This window comes from Daucus carota, chromosome 3, assembly GCF_001625215.2.
Source record: "Daucus carota subsp. sativus chromosome 3, DH1 v3.0, whole genome shotgun sequence".
Lineage (NCBI taxonomy): Eukaryota > Viridiplantae > Streptophyta > Magnoliopsida > Apiales > Apiaceae > Daucus > Daucus carota.
The window spans coordinates 50,764,177-50,784,337 of NC_030383.2; the positions used below are offsets into that span (position 1 = coordinate 50,764,177).

The 20,161-nt window shown below is 32.9% G+C and overlaps 1 protein-coding gene and 2 long non-coding RNA genes across 20 annotated transcripts; 1 reads left to right on the forward strand and 2 right to left on the reverse strand.

The window, feature by feature from the left end:
* Positions 1-334: 334 nt before the first annotated feature.
* On the reverse strand, positions 335-2,586 carry LOC108211791 (uncharacterized). Of its 2 annotated transcripts, none has more exons than XR_001805114.2 (3): positions 2,199-2,586; positions 1,380-1,548; positions 335-678 (listed from the first exon to the last, which is right to left on the reverse strand). It is a non-coding gene; the product is annotated as an uncharacterized LOC108211791 (long non-coding RNA). The 2 variants fall into 2 exon arrangements; XR_010289978.1 differs by having other exon boundaries at positions 1,376-1,548; positions 2,199-2,474.
* Positions 2,587-10,276: 7,690 nt separating this feature from the next.
* LOC108214358 (uncharacterized) lies at positions 10,277-15,731 on the reverse strand. 17 transcript variants are annotated; one of them, XR_010289984.1, is made up of 11 exons: positions 15,411-15,731; positions 14,942-14,996; positions 14,677-14,726; positions 14,035-14,296; positions 12,888-13,929; positions 12,516-12,649; positions 12,295-12,424; positions 12,147-12,193; positions 11,716-12,061; positions 11,199-11,316; positions 10,277-10,645 (listed from the first exon to the last, which is right to left on the reverse strand). It is a non-coding gene; the product is annotated as an uncharacterized LOC108214358 (long non-coding RNA). The 17 variants fall into 17 exon arrangements; XR_010289986.1 differs by having other exon boundaries at positions 14,035-14,075; positions 15,411-15,623; XR_010289982.1 differs by having other exon boundaries at positions 12,888-13,040; positions 13,754-14,296; positions 15,411-15,612.
* Positions 15,732-15,744: 13 nt separating this feature from the next.
* Positions 15,745-19,141, forward strand: LOC108214357 (violaxanthin de-epoxidase, chloroplastic). Its single transcript, XM_017386313.2, has 2 exons — positions 15,745-16,065; positions 17,664-19,141. The coding sequence occupies exons 1-2, from the start codon at positions 15,781-15,783 to the stop codon at positions 18,972-18,974; spliced, it is 1,596 nt and encodes a 531-aa protein (XP_017241802.1). The 5' UTR covers positions 15,745-15,780; the 3' UTR covers positions 18,975-19,141.
* Positions 19,142-20,161: the final 1,020 nt, after the last annotated feature.

Here is a 20,161-nt window from a genome sequence, read left to right on the forward strand (position 1 = left end):
GTTGTGAGAATGCTGGATGGCACAATGGTTTACGATTAGTGATTGTTGTAAAACAAGTAATTGATCAAGTGTTTATTTGATGAAAACCTGTTGTTAATCTTCTTTACCACAACAGTGTCTTTAAGAGAACGTGTTGTCTTGCTTCAATTTAGTCAAGAGTTTATGGTATCATAAAAATTGTCCAGTTTCTGAAAAGACAATGGTTTAGTACAATGGACAATTGTAAAACATCTTACTACTCAAGGGACTATAGGTGATCTTCAATTTTTGATTAGCCTAATCACAATGGTTTTTGTCAAAAAAATTATTGTGTGAACTTTATTTGTACAATTGCTGAGATCGTAAAAACTTTAGGAATCAAACTATTGTCTTATACAATTTATACAAGTAACTAAATGTCAAATCTTTGCCTAACAAAAAATTAAAATAATCTTGTACAAACTAAATTAGTAACATTTCAAATGGCTACATATACCCTGTACACACATGCATATCTCAATACTGGAATCATCCACCAAGGCTCTGTTAAGCCCAATCACAATGTCTCTAGTAACTTACGTAATTTCTCATTGAAGTATCAACTTGCTGGGCACTACCCATGGTGTTGTCGTCCTCATAACCGTCCGATATTTACTACATCAATTAATCTCTTGTGATAGTTGACATAGTTGTCCTTATCTGCATCAACAAACAAAAAATCAAATGTTCCATAATACTACACATGGCTGGCAAGGATCTACTTGTTACTATGTCAACAAGAAAGAGCTACTCGCAATGACATAAGACAATAAACCAAGGAAAAAGTTTTATTTAGATAGAGATGTTCTAATGAGAAATTCCAAAAGTTCCATAATACTACACATGGCTGGCAAGGATCTACTTGTTACTATGTTAACAAAAAAGAGCTACTCGCAATGACATAAGACAATAAACCAAAGAAAAAGTTATCTTACTAACTCAATTAGTAATTAAGTCACTATCTCATTGCAAGAAATATTAACCTGTTACAATAGAGATGTTCTAATGAGAAATTCCAAAAGTTAAACATATTGAGAAACCTCACTGCCCAAGCACAACAACAGCATAAAAATCTTAAACATATGATCTGAAACCACCCAGTGGGCCTATAGCAATGCACTGTAAAGTTAGTTACTCCATAAAATAATACACAAGAATGTTAGTTACTCCACAAAATGATCTTGGTTGAGACATTGTAAGGTTCAAACTACTCGCATATGCTAACACTTATGGACATGTAATGTACTTGCAAAATTGTTGCAACGAACATGTTTTTTCTTTGACTAATTATCACTATATTATAGCTGCAGGGAAAGAACACCTTTCTTACTAACTACAAATTAAGAGTGAAACTTGCCTACCCCGCTCGCAGTGTCCACTGGTCATTTATTTCGTCAATTTCCACATCTAGAGGAAAGATCTGGTGCAAAGGAGAAAAAAAGTATACTCAAGAATCTGACATATGCTCTTTCAGCCTGACCAATAGGTGCTTTCTACTCATGAAGTTTGCTGCTGCTTCATGCTATTTCTCTGCAAAACAAGCACAAGAAAATTTCCAGAATTCTGAAACATTCACAAACAAGTGACAATATACGTATGGAGGTTCTGAAACATTCACAAACAAGTGACAATAATGAATTAATCAAAATTACAGTGTTCGGCAGCTAGATAAGATGAAACTAAACTAAATTGCACAAGAAATAATTGAGAACAGAGGAACAAAGAAACATAAGAAAATAAACTAAATTAACGATATTACAAAACAAAATAAAAAATGAAAGTAAACCAAGCAACCCAAATTACACAATAAAAACATACCCAAAGCAAGATATGTACAATAACTAGAAAAATCAACATAACATGACATGTATACAGCAAGAACACTTAACACATGCCAATCCTGCAAAAAAATTTAGTACACCACATCTTCATACTTATTTAGTACATACACATTTCCTCACCGAAGACGACAAACACAATATTACTAATACTGAAACCAAAATTTACATTTACCAAGAAAAGAGTAGTGAAACAGAGCAAGAAATATCAAACAAAAACTAATTAAAAACTAAAAATTAAATTGAAAATATAAAATCAAATGAATCCGAACCCTACAATATACACAACACAAATATAAATCCATACACAAAATCAGCCCTTAATTTTTAAATACAACATACCTTAAATTGATTGAGCCCCAATTTCAAGAACACCTGAAATGAAGAGAGAGGGAGAGAGAGAGAGATTAAAGAACATAAACATAAACAAAATCAATTAAACTAAAACCCTCTTTTGAAGAACTCAAGTCTGGACCCAGTTTCCAATTCAAATCGATTGAACCCTAATATAAGAGGTAAATCCATGGAGCCCTAATTTACATACTAGAGATTTGATGTAATGGCTCCATAGTTAAAGTGAGTGAGAGAGAGAGAGTATGGAGAGATATTAGTCTGAATGAGAGGAACGAGAGAGTGGAGAGAAAGAGAAAGGATAGAGAGAAAGTGAAAGCGAGACTTGAAATTTTTTGAAATTATCTGAAATTTTGCCCAAAATTTGCCGCTCCAGCTAAAACAATCCCCCTGCTGTACTTGTATATATATATTCCTATTTTATTATTTGTGTAATATATAGACAAAGTATCCATTTTCGAATAAAATAATTTCTTATTTTTACTGTATATGTATAATAAGTTCGTATATTACATCTTAATATTTTTATATCCAAAACTTATATATTAATGCTCATATTTAAAAAAAAGAGAATTTTTATTATTTTTATTTTAATTATTTTGAAAAATCCTATATTAAAATTTTTAAATTTTTTACTTTTAAAAGTATTGTTTTCAGTTTTTAATATTAAAATAATCCATATATCAACATGTATCTCATTTATTAAATTTGTATATCATCTTAAATTCTTGTCAAATTTATACTTGATCTTAAAAAATATTATTATTTTAATATTATAATACTTATTTTTTTACTTTTTATCTAAAAAATATATTTATATTATGTGTATATCCAAATTTGTATTATTTTTCTTTTGTAATAAGTAGATAATTTTGTAGTTCGGACGTGAGTAATAGTATGTGTTTTATGTTTACAGTTTGGGAAGCAGTGGATAGAAATTTTGTTATCTACAAGATTAGCTCCGTAATAGTTTATAAATATTTTTTTTGATGATCTGACCGTACGGATGTTAAGAATTAACAATATTAGTCATGTATAAAAAAAATTAAAATTTTTTATGATTATTTTGTATGATTTTTTAACAAAAATAGTCAATCGTAAATTTTGTCTTATTATAAAAAGGTGATTTTTGTCTTGTAGTGTCTCTAATAGACAACGGTATTTATACAGTGTTGTGTTGTATAAGTTAAAATGACACAATTGTTATGGATATTATATCTTTGTGAGAGAATATATTGTCTAAAATAGGCTTAAACAACGTTTCCGGCAAAACCCGTTGTATGTAAGTAGTGTAGACAACGGTTTAAGGGAAGAAAACCGTTGTCTAATAATTTTTTTTAGAGTTAAAAATTCTTTTATCCTTGACCAATTCATATTTTTATACTTTTTATCTAAAAAGTATATTTATATTAAGCATATATCCAAATTTGTATTGGTCATTTGTAATAAGAAGATAATTTTGTAGTTCGGACATGAGTATTAATATGTGTTTTATGTATACAATTTAGGAAGCACTGGATATAAATTTTGTTATCTATAAGATTAGCTCCGTAATAATTTAAAAATATTTTTTTCGATAATCTGACCGTACGGATGTTAAAAACTAACAATATTATTCATGTATAAAAAAAATGAATTTTTTTTATGTTTGTTTTGTATGGTTTTTTAACAAAAGTGGTCAATAGTGAAATTTGTCTTATTATAAAAAGGTAATTTTTGTCTTGTAGTGTCTCTAATAGACAACAGTTTCTATACACTAGTGTGTTGTATGAGTTAAAATGACACAACAAGACAATACATATAATTAAGCCAAACTGTTGTGTGAGGTTTAAAGAACAGTGCTACCAAGAACGGTTGTCTAAACATTAATACAACAACTGTATGATAAAATCGTTGTGCATTCTTTAACAACGGTTCAGTGGAATATTGTGTAATATGTACAAACACAACTGTTTCTCCAACCATTGTTGATTACTTAACAACGGTTACTTCACCCTGTTGTATGACTTTGCAAATGACAATAGTTCTGGAAACCCGTTGTATAATATTTAACAACTGTTTTATACACCGTTGTGTGAGTTTCAAAAAAACAATGGTTTTTATAAACTGTTGTGTCAAACAAACTTTTTTACATATTTTTTAACAACGCTTATAAAAACCGTAGTATGAGTCATGGTTTAGACAATGGTTAGTCGAGGTCAAAAAAGCCACCGTTGTGTGTTCCTTTTTCGCAACAGTTTTTTTCCGTTGTGTTGTCTGAAAGGTGTTGTCTGAGCCTGTTTTTCTTGTAGTGTGACCTGATTCAAAAAACCTTCAAGAACATTTACTTCCTCTTGCTCCCAGGATCTAAGAGGCCTGGACCAGCATTGCGTGTCCTTAAAAGAAAGGGATTTACCAAGAATTTCAGCAACTAACATATCTTTAAAAGAAGAAAGGTGGTATAGTTTTTAAAATTTTGCTTTTAAAGGCTGATCTAGGAGCCAAATATCTTCCCAAAATAAGATAGATTTGCCATTTCTAAGATGCTAATAAAAACTAGATTTGTCCAATTTCCCTTTAAAAGCTGGGTCTTTAGCAATTGTTGAGATGTCTTGGAAATTTTTGGACAATTGAGCCCTGCTGTGAAGTGATCCTAGGTCATCATGTTTGGACAAAGTGTACTAGTCTCAAATCCACTTATTCCAACTCCGATTTCTTTCTATGGCCCATCTTGAATGCCATTTTCCTAATAATGCCAGATTATTCTGCCTAATAAGAGTTATACCAAGACCTCCATCTGATCTTGGTTGACAAATCTTGGACCAAGCAATCAAGTGCAGTTTTCTTCTTCGACCATTATTAGAATCCATATTCCCCCAGAAGAAATTTCTTTTAATTTGCTCTAACTTATCTCTGACTGTAACTGGAAGGACGTGTAACTGCATCTAGTAAATTGGAATGCTATCCAACACTGACCTTACTAAGGTTAATTTACCCACCTGATTCAATGTGTACGCTTTCCACTTTGAAAATCTGCTCTGCACTTTCCTAATCAATGGTTCCCAGTAAATCCTCCTTTTTGCTGAAATGCCTATGGGAATGCCCAAGTATTTCATAGGCCAGGAACCCACTTTGCACTTGATAATGTCAGCTGCGCTGCTCAATTCTTTACTGAGTTTACGTGATGAATAAACATTACTTTTGTCATAATTAATTTTCAGTCCTGAGAGTAACTAAAAACACTACATCACCTATTTCACTCCCCTGGCAGACTCAGCGGACTCGTCCATGAATATGATCGTGTCATCTGCGAATTGCAGATGTGTAACTGGCTTCCATTTGCCACCCAACGAGATTCCTTCGAATAATCCTCTTTCTACTGCTATGGACAACATTGGATTGAGAACTTCTCCTGCTAGATTGAATAACACCAGGGAAATGGGGTCCCCTTGTCTTAAGCCTTTCTTTGGAGTGAATTCCCTCGTGGGATAATCGTTAACTAGTATCGAAATCCTTATGGTCTTACAATAAGAATCGCCTCATCATATTTTGGGAAAATAGATTTTTTCATCACCCAACTTATCATGTTCTTAGAAACCATTCAAGGTATAATTCTTTTTCTTTTACTCACTAATATTATGTTCAGATTTTTTCAGATTTTTTGTAAATCACTAACGCTAGGTTCAGATTTGGTTATTAACATTATGTTAACTTTGATGATGTGATGTATGTTTATAGATAAATTTTTGAAGTCATTGGTTTCATATTGATGATTTAATGAACTTTTAGATTCTACTTATAATTCTTCCTGATTTTATAGGCTCATTTATGTTATTATTATTGTCCGGTCATTTTCATTTCCTTATAGTTTTTTCAACCACTTGGCATGTATTTTAAGATCCTTACTACTTCTAAAATATAGTTTCATAACTTAATAAAATAATTTATGAAACTAAATATTTTAGGATTTGTTAGGTCCAATCAGACGTAGAAGGAGGGGGGTTGAATACGTCTATACCAATTTCTTCGATTAATTCAATTGCGGAATAATTCTATTTAAGTCCTTTTAAATCAATCGTAATCAAACAACTCCAGCAAGTCGGGGAATATTCTTATATTAGAAATAATCCTCGGGTGCTACAAATTCCAACACGTATGTCGGCTACAGAGACTACAACCACTCAAATACAAACTCTCGATTAAATCGATATTCTAACTTAGCTCTCGAGAATGTGTATAGTGTGTGCCTTACAAAGTGTGTAGTTAGTTTCAAATGAAACTACAAAGCTCTATTTATAGGCTTCAACATCAAACCATGGTTAACGAGTTCGTCCTCGACGAATTGAGTTCATCCTGGACGAATTCAAATTAACTGTGGTTAGTTAATTTGAATTGGCGCCAGAACAATTTCAATTCATCCAAACTTGCGCCAATTGAAGATATATATTACATATATATTACTTCATATGTGAAGTTGCGCTATTTGAAGTAGTCAAACTTGCGCCTTGACCAGGAGAGGTCAAACTTACGCCTTGACCACGAAGTTGCGCTTCCTTTGTACACTGGAAGTAGTGTGATGTACTTAGAATTATTCTAAGTCTTGTGAACTTGCGGCAAGAGGAACTTGCGCCACAATGCACTGTTATCTTTCCTTTGACTCAGCAATTTGCGCCCCTCTATGCACTGTAATGAGTACTTAGAAAAATCTAAGTGAATGAAGGTTGCGCTTTGACTTTAAGTCAAAGCTTGCGCCTCATGTGTGAACTTGCGCCACTGTGTCACAGTGGAGGCGCAAGTTCCACAATCACTTAGTTAAATTCAAAAGAGTTAACTTGTGCATACATATGTATATATTATTAATTGTTTTGTGAATTACTTGAATTGATTTTCTTTCAAGTAATTCCAATTAATAATATATATATATATATAACACACAAATATCGTTTAATTTTTGACGACGCCTTCTACAACAGCTCGAATGACTTGATCAATAATTCGTCGATCGAATCCTTTGAATAATTTCGTACCATCTGACGTCCTGTGCACTGGTCTGGTTCACGAACGACTCGAACTGAAATAATTCTTGAATCCTTTGCTTGATAATATACTTGATCAATCATTCCAGGTTTGATGTTGCTTCGATGAATTTGATTATAAATAATCAAAATGGATATACTGGAATCTTCTGGTCTTTGATACTTGATCGTCAGGCAATCTTTGATAGCAGAAACTGATTGAGCTTTATTCTTCATAGAGGCTTGAACATATTAATGAACTTCTTCCAGTGGACGGATGTTCGTCTAAGATATCTTGATTGTCTTTGTCTGTTCGTATCGGATCTTCAACTTGTAGATTCATGTATTATACTTACGTATTGTTTCCTGTCTTTTTTGTTGTGTTGAGTTATCGTAGTTACATTACAAGTTACATTATGCTTTATGCTTTAAAGGATTCTTAAAATACGTGTCAAACTCTCGTTCTCCGAAGTAACTACCTAGGGACATATATAGTACTATATATAAAAAAATATCGACATATATCATGTAACCGTAAAATTCTAGACTGTCACCACTCTACTTATCTACTCTATTTATCTATATTGTTAATCAAAGTCAACCGAACAATAATAAAACGCGTTTACGAGACCTATTAAAAAGAATTGAGTTATAGATTTTACTTGGTTAAAATAAAATAACACAGAGAAATAAGTTATATATATTGAAATCTTAAAACTATAATTTTCTCGGGAATATCACCCAAATCATTGGTGCTATACTATATGTAGCTTTTCCATCTATCAATATATAACATACCAGTTAAATAAAATGATTTAAACTACAATTAAATTAATTACTCATTTACAAATTAAACTATAAAATATAATTAATTCTGAACCGGATAATCCGACGCGATACGGTGAAAACTAATGTCTGGTTAAACGGGACTAGAACAAGAATAGTTTTTCCATAATTCTGAATATCGAAGACCGGATTTGATCTTTGACAATTTAACATGATATGCTACATTGCTCACTCCTAAGAAATACGACTATCAAAATATTTAAAACTGTGAGTTTGCACAAATCTAAAAAAGTAACTACATGACTAATTAAACTAAATATTTCATGTTTTTATGAACTTCATGTGGCCTAGCTCATATCTACTCTCTTTTTGCTATTTGAAATTCCAGAAAATCATTTTGAGATATGGTATATAACAATTACATGACAAATCATTAAAAGTCTTAATCAACAAACAAATAAATTAAAATTTTATAACGAGACAATATTATAACATACTGTATCAAAGTAATAATTATCTAATATTTTAAATTAACAACAAAAATCTAAGACATTGAAGTACTATATAATTGATATGAAAATTAAAAGGGTAAACTACATCAAACGTGTCGGAATTTTTTTGGTTGCAATTATAAGGTTAGTAGTTCAATTGATGCTTTTATAATAAAATAAAGTATGAGTCTTTTTACATACAACATATATTTCAATTTCTGTTTATACAAAGTGTGTGTGACATATGCTAAAAAAAATGTGTTGATGATATGCCCATCATGTATCATTTAATTATTACACAAACGTACGTTCAAAAAAGAAGAAATAAATGTAAAACAATGTAGACCACACATCTTCATCTAATCATGATTTAGGATATCATAATTCACATATGAAGAATAAATTTTCATCAAAATCATGATTATATTAGATGAAATTATTTGATAATTTCCAACAATAGATTATAGATACATTTAATGAGGTATAATAGAATTAAAATCTAAAATTTTCAATATTAATTTCGAATATAATTTTGAACATGTAGATAATATGATAGTGGTCTCTATATCCTAACAAATTTGAATATAGAAAAATCAGCCCAAATGTAGTTTTTGATCCATAAGTTTTTTAAAAAATATAGTACTTATTATTACTATTGATTCTATTAGGTTGCAAATATTACATTTCATATTTATATATTTTGTCAAAGAATAAAACATAATAATTATTTCGAAATAATATGATGACACATGAATATTATTTAAAACACAACACAAACTAGAGGCCCGTGCCTCGCACGGCTTTTATGCTAGTTTTAATAATTTTACAAAAAATAAAATATTATTAATAATCAAATGCGAACTTTACCGACAACTAAAAAAAATCATATTTAGATATTATTTTATTACAAGTATTACCATGCGAATATATTCACAACTAGTATGTTTGCCCGCTCCGCATGGGCGTTGAAAAATAATGTTTTTGAAAAAAATATGTTTGATTAAATTTGTATTTGATTAGAGTTGAGGTTTTTTGATTTTGGATGGAAATTATTTTAATTTTTTTTTATTTCTTGTTCTCATCTAAAATAAATTATAAACTGAAAAACATATGATAATAGAGCTAATCTCATTAGTCCAATATTTGGTACGATTAGAGGTGACAATCGTTTCGTTTCGTATACTTTCGTTTCGTGTATTTTTGTGTTTTGTGTACTTGAAGGTGAAACTCGTATATGCCCGTTATTGGTTTCGTGTACCTAATTTGAAACCCGTATACGATCCGAAAATGTTTTGTGTTTTTTTCGTATACTTTTCGTGTAGATTTTATATAAATATATTATATAATTTTAATTAAAAATAGTTTTAATATAAATCTCTTTGTATAATTTTACACAATTATATATATTATATATTATAACTTCTATATAATAAAAATCTTTCATTTACTTTCGTGTATTTCGTGTACGCAAAATGAAAACTCATATTCGACACGAAATCTATCGTGTACTTTCGTGTTTCATGTATAAAAAATAAAACCCATATCAATTTTTTTCGTTTCGTTTTGTGTCCCAAATATATAACTATAAATATAATTTATAAATAAAATTGTACGAAATATAGTATAAAAATTTAAATTGTCTTTTAAAAATAGGATGGCAAGATCCAAATATTAGTTGTTTTTATTATTATAAAATAAAATATCAGTTTTCAAAATTTGAAAGTAGCCATCAATATCTGTTACTTTATGATGTTAACTGACTTCAACTCCTATAGGCAGTAATACAATACTCGAAAAAGCTCGGCAACAATAGTACAATACTTAGCAACAGTAGTCTCAAAATAAATTACAACTAATAAAAATTATAGCAGCAGCTCTTGCAAGTTGCATCCAGACCAAAATCAACTTCTATAGGCAATTACCTAAAGAATTGCCGAAAACGAATCAAATATTATGTACGTGGTTTCTACTGAAGGAAACTATATAAAACTTTGAGGAGATCGAAAACCTTCTCGCAAATGTACTTTTCCCGGATGCTTGTCCCTCGCTGCTGCAACTTGTCTGGATGGACATGGAGAGTGGCTTTTCAGTAAGCTTTCTTTACAGCATCAGAAATTATAATATTTGTCAAGGATATTGGTTGCCAATCACTACCAGGACCAAGGATCTACAGACAGAAGTTCAGAAAATCAAATGCTGGCTGCGATTAGTTAGTTTGTTAATCTTGAACTATGTTAACCAATGCCGAGTCATCTTTTGTCCAGGAACTTCATGACTAACTAATTAGATATTCTATTAAGGGATGGAGAACAGTATAACACTGAAAGATCAGGAACCGGTGTAATCATGAAGAGCTTTTATAGGATAAAATTATTTAATTCAGAAGGAATCTAATCCTCACTGACTGCAATGCAATTCTTTTAATATTAAAGTCAAAAGCTTGAAATAATATGCCCGCTCTAGTTAAGATCTTCATATCCATTTTCATTTTCATTTAATGATTATATACAAACTAACATATTTCATAATACTAACATTTACATCATAGGAAACAATGTCAAAGGTTGGCTTAATTGGCTGAAACAGGATGGATGTGAGAATAAGATATGCAAGTGTCAGAAATTTTATAACGAAATCTGTGAACAAAGTCCACTATTTTATGACATACCTTAGAGACCAAAACCAAGGGGGAAAAGTGAAATGTTTTGGAATCTTGTTACCTTTCTTCTAAATTGTGACTATCAGTTGCTTGGCCCCTTCTCTCTCTAACATGTACCACATCCTTCGGTTTCTCTTCTTCCTTATCACCGCTTTCGATCTTTTATCCCTTCCACAGCTCTGTTAATAATAAATCAAAGATTAGACAAAAAAAATCATTTCGTTCATAAACAGAGCAATTAAGCTAGCAAAAAGAAGAGCATGTAATTTTCCATAACTAATGCAAGATTCTACACTTAATTTACCACAAATAAAATACTTGTAATAAAAATAGTAGCTGCATTCCAAAGGCAGATATATTAAAAAAATTTCATATCCATCATTATAGAAATTGAAATTAACACTACACAGTTTTGGTACTTCCAGTAATTATTTCCAGGCATACTTATGTCATTGTGTGTTACTAATTGCAACAGATGCCTTAAAATTTACTGGAAAAATAGTCTAATATCATAAAATCTGATTGATGCTTAGGACAATAAATCAAACTTGAGTTGTTTGAAAGGGTTGTTCGATAACCTCAGGAAGAGCTGCCATATATGTGTCTGGGATTTCCATCTCAGCAAGAATGCTACTGGTAATTGCCATCGCTGCTTTAAAGATCTGATTAGTGCAATTCCTTTGGTGTCGTAAATGCTTTATTCACTCATCAGAAATGTCGTTGGAAGGCACACAAAGAACTGGCAGGCGGCAGCCACAACTTCTGTTCTGTGTGCTGAGGCAAAGGAATGATCCTCCTGGATGAGGCTGAACGTGTTAAATTTCCTGACATGCTATCTTGGTCTACATACCAAAACTCTGTATCTACGATACACTTCGGGTGCTTTCGGGAAGAATTTAGAATTGATAAAGAGCCAGATTCTTTCTGCACATGTAAATTGCAGATGATTAGACTAATATTAGATGAGAACAATTAATAAAGTACAATGTAAGACTTGTGAGGACTATACCAACATAAAAATATATGGTGCTCCAACTAAATTGAGGCATCCAACCTCTGTCAAAAAAGAAAACATATACATATTGTTTATCTAAATAAAACTATACATTTTAATAAAAATCAGAATTATTACATAGCAATTATGTAATAACTAATACCCTTTTGCAAGTTGCAATTAATATGTTTAGTGAGAACTTTGGCAGAAGAAGCTGAAAGAATACACCCTCCAAGAAGCTAGTGACAGTGCTTTCTCATTCCCCAATATCCACAAACAGTGTCTGCAGGCATCTGATAGCAAGTTGTGCAACTGCTCAGAAATTTTATTAATTTATTAAGAAGGAGAAGTCAAATTTCTGTTAAGAAAACTGAGTAGTCATACCTTGCTCTTGTCTGGGAAAAATTAATTCGTTGAGAATAGGACTGAAAGGCAAACCGAACTGATCCATCTCCTCTGAAATTGAGTTCTGCGTTTGTAGCTTTCTGCTGGTATAATAGCTCGAGGCTTCCCAATAGCTGAAAGAAACATCATGGTTAGTCCAACTAAAAGTAAGACAATTTGCAAAAGGTGAAGCCATCAAATTTCATTATTTCTGTGGAGAGATTAGAATAGTGCATGCACATTCCTAGTGAAGCTCCTCAAATAATAGAACACCAACCTCCACCAAATGCTATATATTAAACTATTTTCACTTGCACAAATCCACTTTACATGATTTATTTGAACCTTAAATTACAAAGTGCAGGAACTTACCAATGTAGAGCAGCATATGATGTGCATAGTATTGCAGCAAGGCCAAGATCACTTGAATTCCTCTTGATTACCATTTACAAAAATATTATCACACTTGAGATCTCTATGTATAATTGGAGGATTATGGCTATAGAGGCCAAGATCACATGTGATCTGCATAGAGGTAAATATTGTCAAATAGTTGGACTGCATAGATTAAACTATTAATGTCGTCCAAGTCCATGTAGTGTAGATCTTTTCTAAAATTGTTCTATATGATATCAAGGATAAATTGATCATGCCTTTTAATTCATTACTTAAATACATCAGCATTCTATAATAGAAGGACCGTACTATACAAAACAAAGAAATAGAAGGCTTTTTAATTGCTTAAATGCTTCAGTCAAATGATTTCTACCTTTTTTTACAAAAAAAAGGTGTCACTTCTTTCTTCACCTTTTAATTTATATGAAAAAATTAGCTTCAAAAGAAATTATGTACTACAAACACCTATAATTCGAGCACCAAATATGATTTCATGTAGCAGCTATAATTGGTTAGAGGACTCTCACTACATTTATGTTGTAATCCTACACCAATGATCCTGGCTTTCACAACTCTAAATAGAAATGTGTTTGCGACTAATAAAACATGTAAAAAAAATAAGCATCTTTTACCTCAATCATATCTCCAAGAACTTGTTCAACTGATTTTTTTTTTTTTTTAAATAAAGCATAATCATATGACAAAGCAAGGAATTAATATTAAGAAAATAATACATAAAACAGAGTAGTTAGGAAGAACCTTTGACAATTTACAAAAGGTGACATTGTAGTCTTTACCTCGTGACAACACAAAGCCACCAAGTGCAAAAACCATATACTAACCTCGTAGTTCAACACTTGTTTGCGTCTCAAACAGAGATTTCATTTCAGGCTATTCAATTGCAGAATGCTTCTGGATTCTGCATATCATTTTAGAATTTTCTGGTAGTTTAACACTTGTTTGCGTCTCAATCAGAGATTTCATTTCAGACTATTCAATTGTAAAATGCTTTTAGATTCTGCATATCATTTCAGAATTTCCACTTAATACTTTCATATCTTACATTGAGCTGTCAAAAAATAGGCTCTGTTTAATAGAAAAAGAATGATCAAGTAACACATACAGTTGATCTCAAATAGCTCCTAATATCTTCTACATTGTTATCTAACAACACAACACAAAGAAAAATAGCGCTTAACATAGACTTGAAATAGTTCAAATAACATTATGACCTTATAATCTGGGCAAGTTCTAAATACACCTGCTATAACTATCAGTCATCTCGGCCAGCTTAGTTAAACCATGGATTTCTATTTAATGTTTATATCTACATCACCATTTATAACTTGTCAAACAGAAATGAAATAAGTCTGCAAGCTTACATCCTACAAATAAAAGCAAATTTGGTCAGCAAATGATTACAAATAAAACCAGAACGACAGTAACAAACAAAGAGAAAACACATATTTAATTTAATTAACAGTAGCAAAAGTGAGTTATGCTGTTTAACTAAAAGCAGTTTCCGCAACTTAAAAAAGTCACTATCCATTCAATTAAAATTACAATTGCTTTCAAACTATATAAAATCATTCAAACTACATAAAATCAGTGAACGATACACAATCAGAAAATCAGAACCATAAATAGAAACACATTTGTGATATGATAAAACATGTAAAAAGTAACTATATTCTACCAAAAAATTATCTTTCCCAAAGTTTATTCAAGCAAAAACTTAAAAACAAAACATAATCATGATTAGTACCGTTTAAAACTTTTCTCTTTTAAAATAATTTCTTCAAAGATGTCTCCAACCTGCAAAAAAAGAAGGAAGACATGTGTCAAATCATCACATAAATTTGATAAATTTATTGTAAAATCCTAAATAATGCAAGTCAAACCAATAAGCAGACATGTTTAAAAAAACAAATGAAAAATCATATATAATACATAAAAATCGTGTATTAAACTCATGGAGAGTGGAATGAATTAAATCAATATAGAAACAAAAATTTGAGTGCAAAAATTACCTTTTCAAGCCTCTTGCATATATATGATGTAATCTGAACTCGCAAAACAGCAAAACTGTAAAAAAAAAAAAAACTTAAAAATTAAGTTAGGACTTCTATCAAACAGTTGCAAAGCAAACCAATAAAACATGACTATACAAAGTAATTATGTCTATAGAATCAGAAAACAATCATATCCACAACAACTTCTGATCAAAGATATGACCGGATTACATAAAAGATAATCAAAAAGAAACTATCTTACATCTTATAATTTCAAAGAAAGCATACGGAGGAAGAAGCTGTAATGAGATGTGAAATCAAATGTGGTAGGTGCAATTAACAGCTAATTCGCAGGGGGGAAACATATGTTGTTTTTACAACAAATTTGAAATTCAAATTCTGGGAGATGAAGTAGAATTAGGAGGGGGGCTATGTATGAAGAAACAGTACACATAGAGGGGATACAGTGAGATGGGATGAGAGATACCTCTTCCATAATGAAAGCAAGCCTCGGAGAAGAAGATGAAGAACAGCTGCCGAAAAGGGCGACACGGCGGAAATCTCCAGAGCTCACGCGGGAGAGGTTACTCGGCTTTGATTTTAATTTTGAACCCTAATTGTGTATGAGTTGTGTACATGAGAAGATTTGTGTATGAGCTGTGTACATCAGCTGTGTTGTGTGGCTGAAAGAGATGCCACGTTGTTATGCCGTATAAAGCAAGTGTATGGAGTGGCAAAATACAGTAGATACAACAAAAGGTGAGGGACAAACTGGACAATTCATACCCAAATATGTAGTAGGATTTATAATTTAAATAGAAACCCATTGTTTGGGATTGGTGTGTCCAAATACGAACATGACCTCCTCCATCAGTGCACCCCCCTGGATTGTTCTGGAATCGGGTACACCCGGTTTCTACCCGACCCACCCGTTTGTTCGAATCCACCGGAACAGCCATAATAATATTGCCGCTATCCGGTCAAAATCCAGTCGGAAAAGCAGCGTGTGCGTATCAACAACAAGCATAAATGAAACGGAGGGTAAAGATATAAATGAGACGGTGAAAATAGTGGGTATTGTTGGACAAGGCAGCTTGAGCCCTCTTAACTCTGCTTCTTGGCACGAAGTCATGCTTCACACTGTAAGTTCTTTTCGAATTTACACACACTATGTTTTTTTTTTTGTTTTTTTTTTTGCCTTTTGTAGTTATAATTTTAACTCATCATCGTAACTATGAAATACGGGGGCATTTGGATGGTGGGCGGGAATTAAAATCGGAAATGAAAATGAGGTGTTAATGGGAATGGGTATCTCAAGTATTGTGAAACGAATGATTTATCCACCAAGAGGGAACCTAAGTTCTCGTTCCACACAACAAAATTATTAATCCAAACATGGCTACAATACGTAGGCATGAGGTTCCAGTTCTCGTTAACCGGACTCATTAACCATGAACCGAATGCCCCTTATGTTTATGTGTGCTTGTTTTGGGATGCTCACTTAGCTAAACTGAAAGTGAAATATATAGTAACAAGAAGAAATAAGGAAGCTGAAATTGAAACTGAAGTGCGTCATGTGTTGGGCTGAGGTGGTCTGGAGTGGTACTGGTTGGGGTGTCCGGAAATTACAACAACATTTAAGGGAAGTGATCAAGGTTTTGTGAAATCAAACCAAGGTTTATATTTAAGTGGAGAAGTGAAGTTTATAATTTTGGTTTGAGCTTCAGGACAGACCTATGGTTAATTGCTCACAAGTCTGATCTACTGTGCAAATATTGATACTTCTCTCAAGATACACACATGCCCAGTTTGTGGGGATCTAATTACATAATTTTGTTTTGTAACTATTGACTGTTAGATTGTCAGATTAGGGACAAGCTGTGGGTATTGTGGTTAAATATTGCTTGAGGTTTTCTTGAAAATAGTGTGAATTGATGAGTAGTTTGTGTAATTAGTGCCCCAAATTTTGCAGTAAAACCTACTGCGACTGTTTCCGGCAACAGTTACGCCCATTTTTGGTTAAGAGGGAATAACTGTACAAGCCTAGTGGAACATTAGGATCTTTGTGCCGATTTTCTTTGCTTGCTCTATGGACTTGACGCAATAAATCTCATTTGTACTTGCTAGACGCGAGTGCTCATGTGAGACCGTGAGTTTTGAAACACTAGATTTGACGTTCACTTTAGCTTGTGTCGAGGAGTAGTCCATGAGCCTTTTGAGAATTTGGGAAGTCTCTTGAGGCTGTGGTTGCATTCTGAGGCAGTCCACTTCACGTCTAGATTATTGGATCAAACATTCTAAGATGTAAGCAATATATAAAAATTCTTGTGTAACTTGATCAGAGTCCGGGTAAACAAATATGGCGTCAAAGTACTGCTTGAAAGTGAGTTGTTTACAATTTCTTTTTATAATTGTGACATGAAAGGTGGTACTTATAGATTGCTTGGTTAAATATGCTGATGGCTTGCTGCAGGTCGAAAAAATGTTAAGATTAAATACTGAAGTATTCACCTCTATTATCTGAATATAGTGGAAGAGCCAAAGGGGATGTTGTTAATTATTCATTTACAATTTTAAATATCCAGCGTTAGTTTCTAAATGTAGTGGAAGAGCCAAAGGGGATGCTGTTATATATATTCACTTTTTATATTTATAATCATAACAATTTTGCTAATCTGCAGAGACGGTATATCTTATCTAGAAGTTCTGAATTTATGTTTCATCTCTGATTTTTCTACAGGCCAAGAGACTAAAATGGGTTGATGATGGATTTGAAATGGTGGTATTTACTGATAACATTCAGCAATCTTCTGACGAGACAGTTAAGAATCTTACCAAGGATCTACATTATGCAAATATGTTGGTGCTTATTTCTGTACATAATGAAGAATCAGTAAAATGGATTCAACAGAACAGCCAAAACATCCCAAACATAGTATGCTTTGAGTCCTCTCCAGGACTAAGTAACAAGCTAGGAGGGTCACTTGTCCAGAGAAAAACCAGGGTGGACATTTTCAGCAAACTATCAGAAATTTCTCAGCCTAAGAAAGCAAATGAATCAGAAGAAGTTGTTAAAACAATTTACGATGCTTGGGACCGGCATAACTCGGATGATATAAGATTCTCTTTGCTAGTAATAATTAATGCTTATATACGACCAGTTTCAATATTGAAAAACCTCAGAGCACAAGGTTTCTCTACGCTTAGTTGCATGGTAAAGAATTGTGGGCCTCAGGTCTTTAACTGTCTCTTAGATCCTAATTGTAGGAAGGCTCTTCAATGCCTGAATCAATGCAGTCCAGTAGATCAGGTATGTAACTATCAATGTATTGCTTCATATGAGAGTCCAGCACTAGAAGAATTTTCTCTTTGCGTATTACAGAAGAACAATTGCCTTGAGTTGGAGGCAAAGATCCCTGAAAAACCTTATGTCTCACCGATGAATAGCTTCCGAGGGAAAGACCTGAGTCATGAAATTGCTGAGGATCTTTTTGTGGGTTGTTTAGGGAATTTGGACTGGAGTTGGCGTGTTGTAGCAGGACAGAACCCTGCCTACGATCAGTTTCCTTGTCAGTACCAGCTCTTCTACAGAGGCAAGGCAAGGGGGTCATTCTGGTATGAGCCAGTTTTTCAGGTGAAAACCTTGGAGGGGGGGTTAGTTTGGAGGCGGCGAAAATATCGAGTTAAAAGAAGCAAAGTTCCTGGGACATTTAATTTTACTGTATTGGATAATGGGGTGGTTTCAAATGAGTTCTGGACTATTGTGGATGTTGCTGCTGATTTTAGCTGGGGTTTGTTTCACTATAGTGGAGCTGCTCGAGTTGCTGGACAATCTTACACCGGAGCAGTTCTTGTTAGTCCAAACGGTGAATACCCAGATGAGAGGGAGCGGGGAAGATTAGTTTCTGCATTGGACAGATGCCACATCAAAGAGTGGGAGTTGTTCAATGTTGACAATTGTTCGTGCAAAGATCCACCACTGGGCCTTCCAGAAGGTTCGAGTTTGCACAAGATCATCAAAGTTGAGGATCTAAAAGGCTCCTTCATATGATCTTGGGGTGAAATTCTAAACCTGAAGTCTTGTTGTTTGTTTCTTTTAATATTATACTTGTTTGTAATGCACATGTGTTGTGGTTAAGTTATAAATAGGTGAGATTAGGGGAGAATTTTTTGTAAAATTATACAAGCATGACGGAAAAATGTTTCTTCTACCATCAACTGCCCTTTGTTTTGTTTCTCTGTTGGTGGTTTTACATGGCTGAGTAAATGTACTGAAAGCATGGTATGTGGTTAAAACTAGTACAAGGGACTTGAAAGAACTAATAACCTACCAATCACCACATTATCTGATTCAATTCAAATCATAGACTGAATTGGATATTACAATATATATAATATCAAATTCCCAGCTACAAAGATAATATTTCTAAGAGATTTCCCCTCCATCATAGGTCCATGTCAACAAAGAAAAACCAGACAGGAATGAACAACTTAAAACCGAAGTAACACTGAGATTACATGCATATTTACAGACAAAGCTTGAGTAGTTATCTTCTTAGGACAACTCCCCTTGAACTAGGACTGACGATCTGCACAATAGATTTATAATTGTGATCAATCATAGTAGCCGTCGGGACTAAACTTGTTCTTGATCCACTTGAAGCTGTTTCTGAAAGAAGACTTGAGCCTACCTTCCACAGTATACATATTATAGTTTGCTACTCTCTTCCTCCTCTTGCCCTCTGGATTATCTCCCGGCCCGTGCCCGTTGAAGCTAAAGGATTTGCTACGATCCTCAAACCCGAATCGAGCTTCGACGTATGAACCCGAATAGTCTGGAAATGATTTGCTTTTATCCATAATCTTGAGAGCTAGTTACCTCTTCTTGAGAAGAAGATGCCTGGAGTTGGCATTTTATAACAAAATTTAAAACATGCTGAACAAAATGTAAAAAACATGGCATTGGGTAGATAGATTAGTGCGGTCTGCATGGGCCACGAGGGGACTTGATTTGATGAAAAGATGATAATGGAGATACGATTGTAGCATTAGAAGAGTGATGATACTTTCACATCTATAATGCCTAATCATGTCTTGTACTGTTATAGTGTTAAGATGTTAAAATTTCATTAGGGGGAGGATATTGCATCAAACAAACTTTTAGCTGCAACGCAAGTAAAATGATCAGAGATTTTTAATGTGATTGACCATACGATAAGATATTATATAAATTTATTT

Bases quoted from the DNA above. Each gene is read 5' to 3' on its own strand.
- LOC108214357 (XM_017386313.2), top strand. From the start codon at position 15,781: ATGACCTCCTCCATCAGTGCACCCCCCTGGATTGTTCTGGAATCGGGT. The intron at 16,066-17,663 runs GTAAGTTCTTTT...ATTTTTCTACAG, and splicing joins ACGAAGTCATGCTTCACACT to GCCAAGAGACTAAAATGGGT.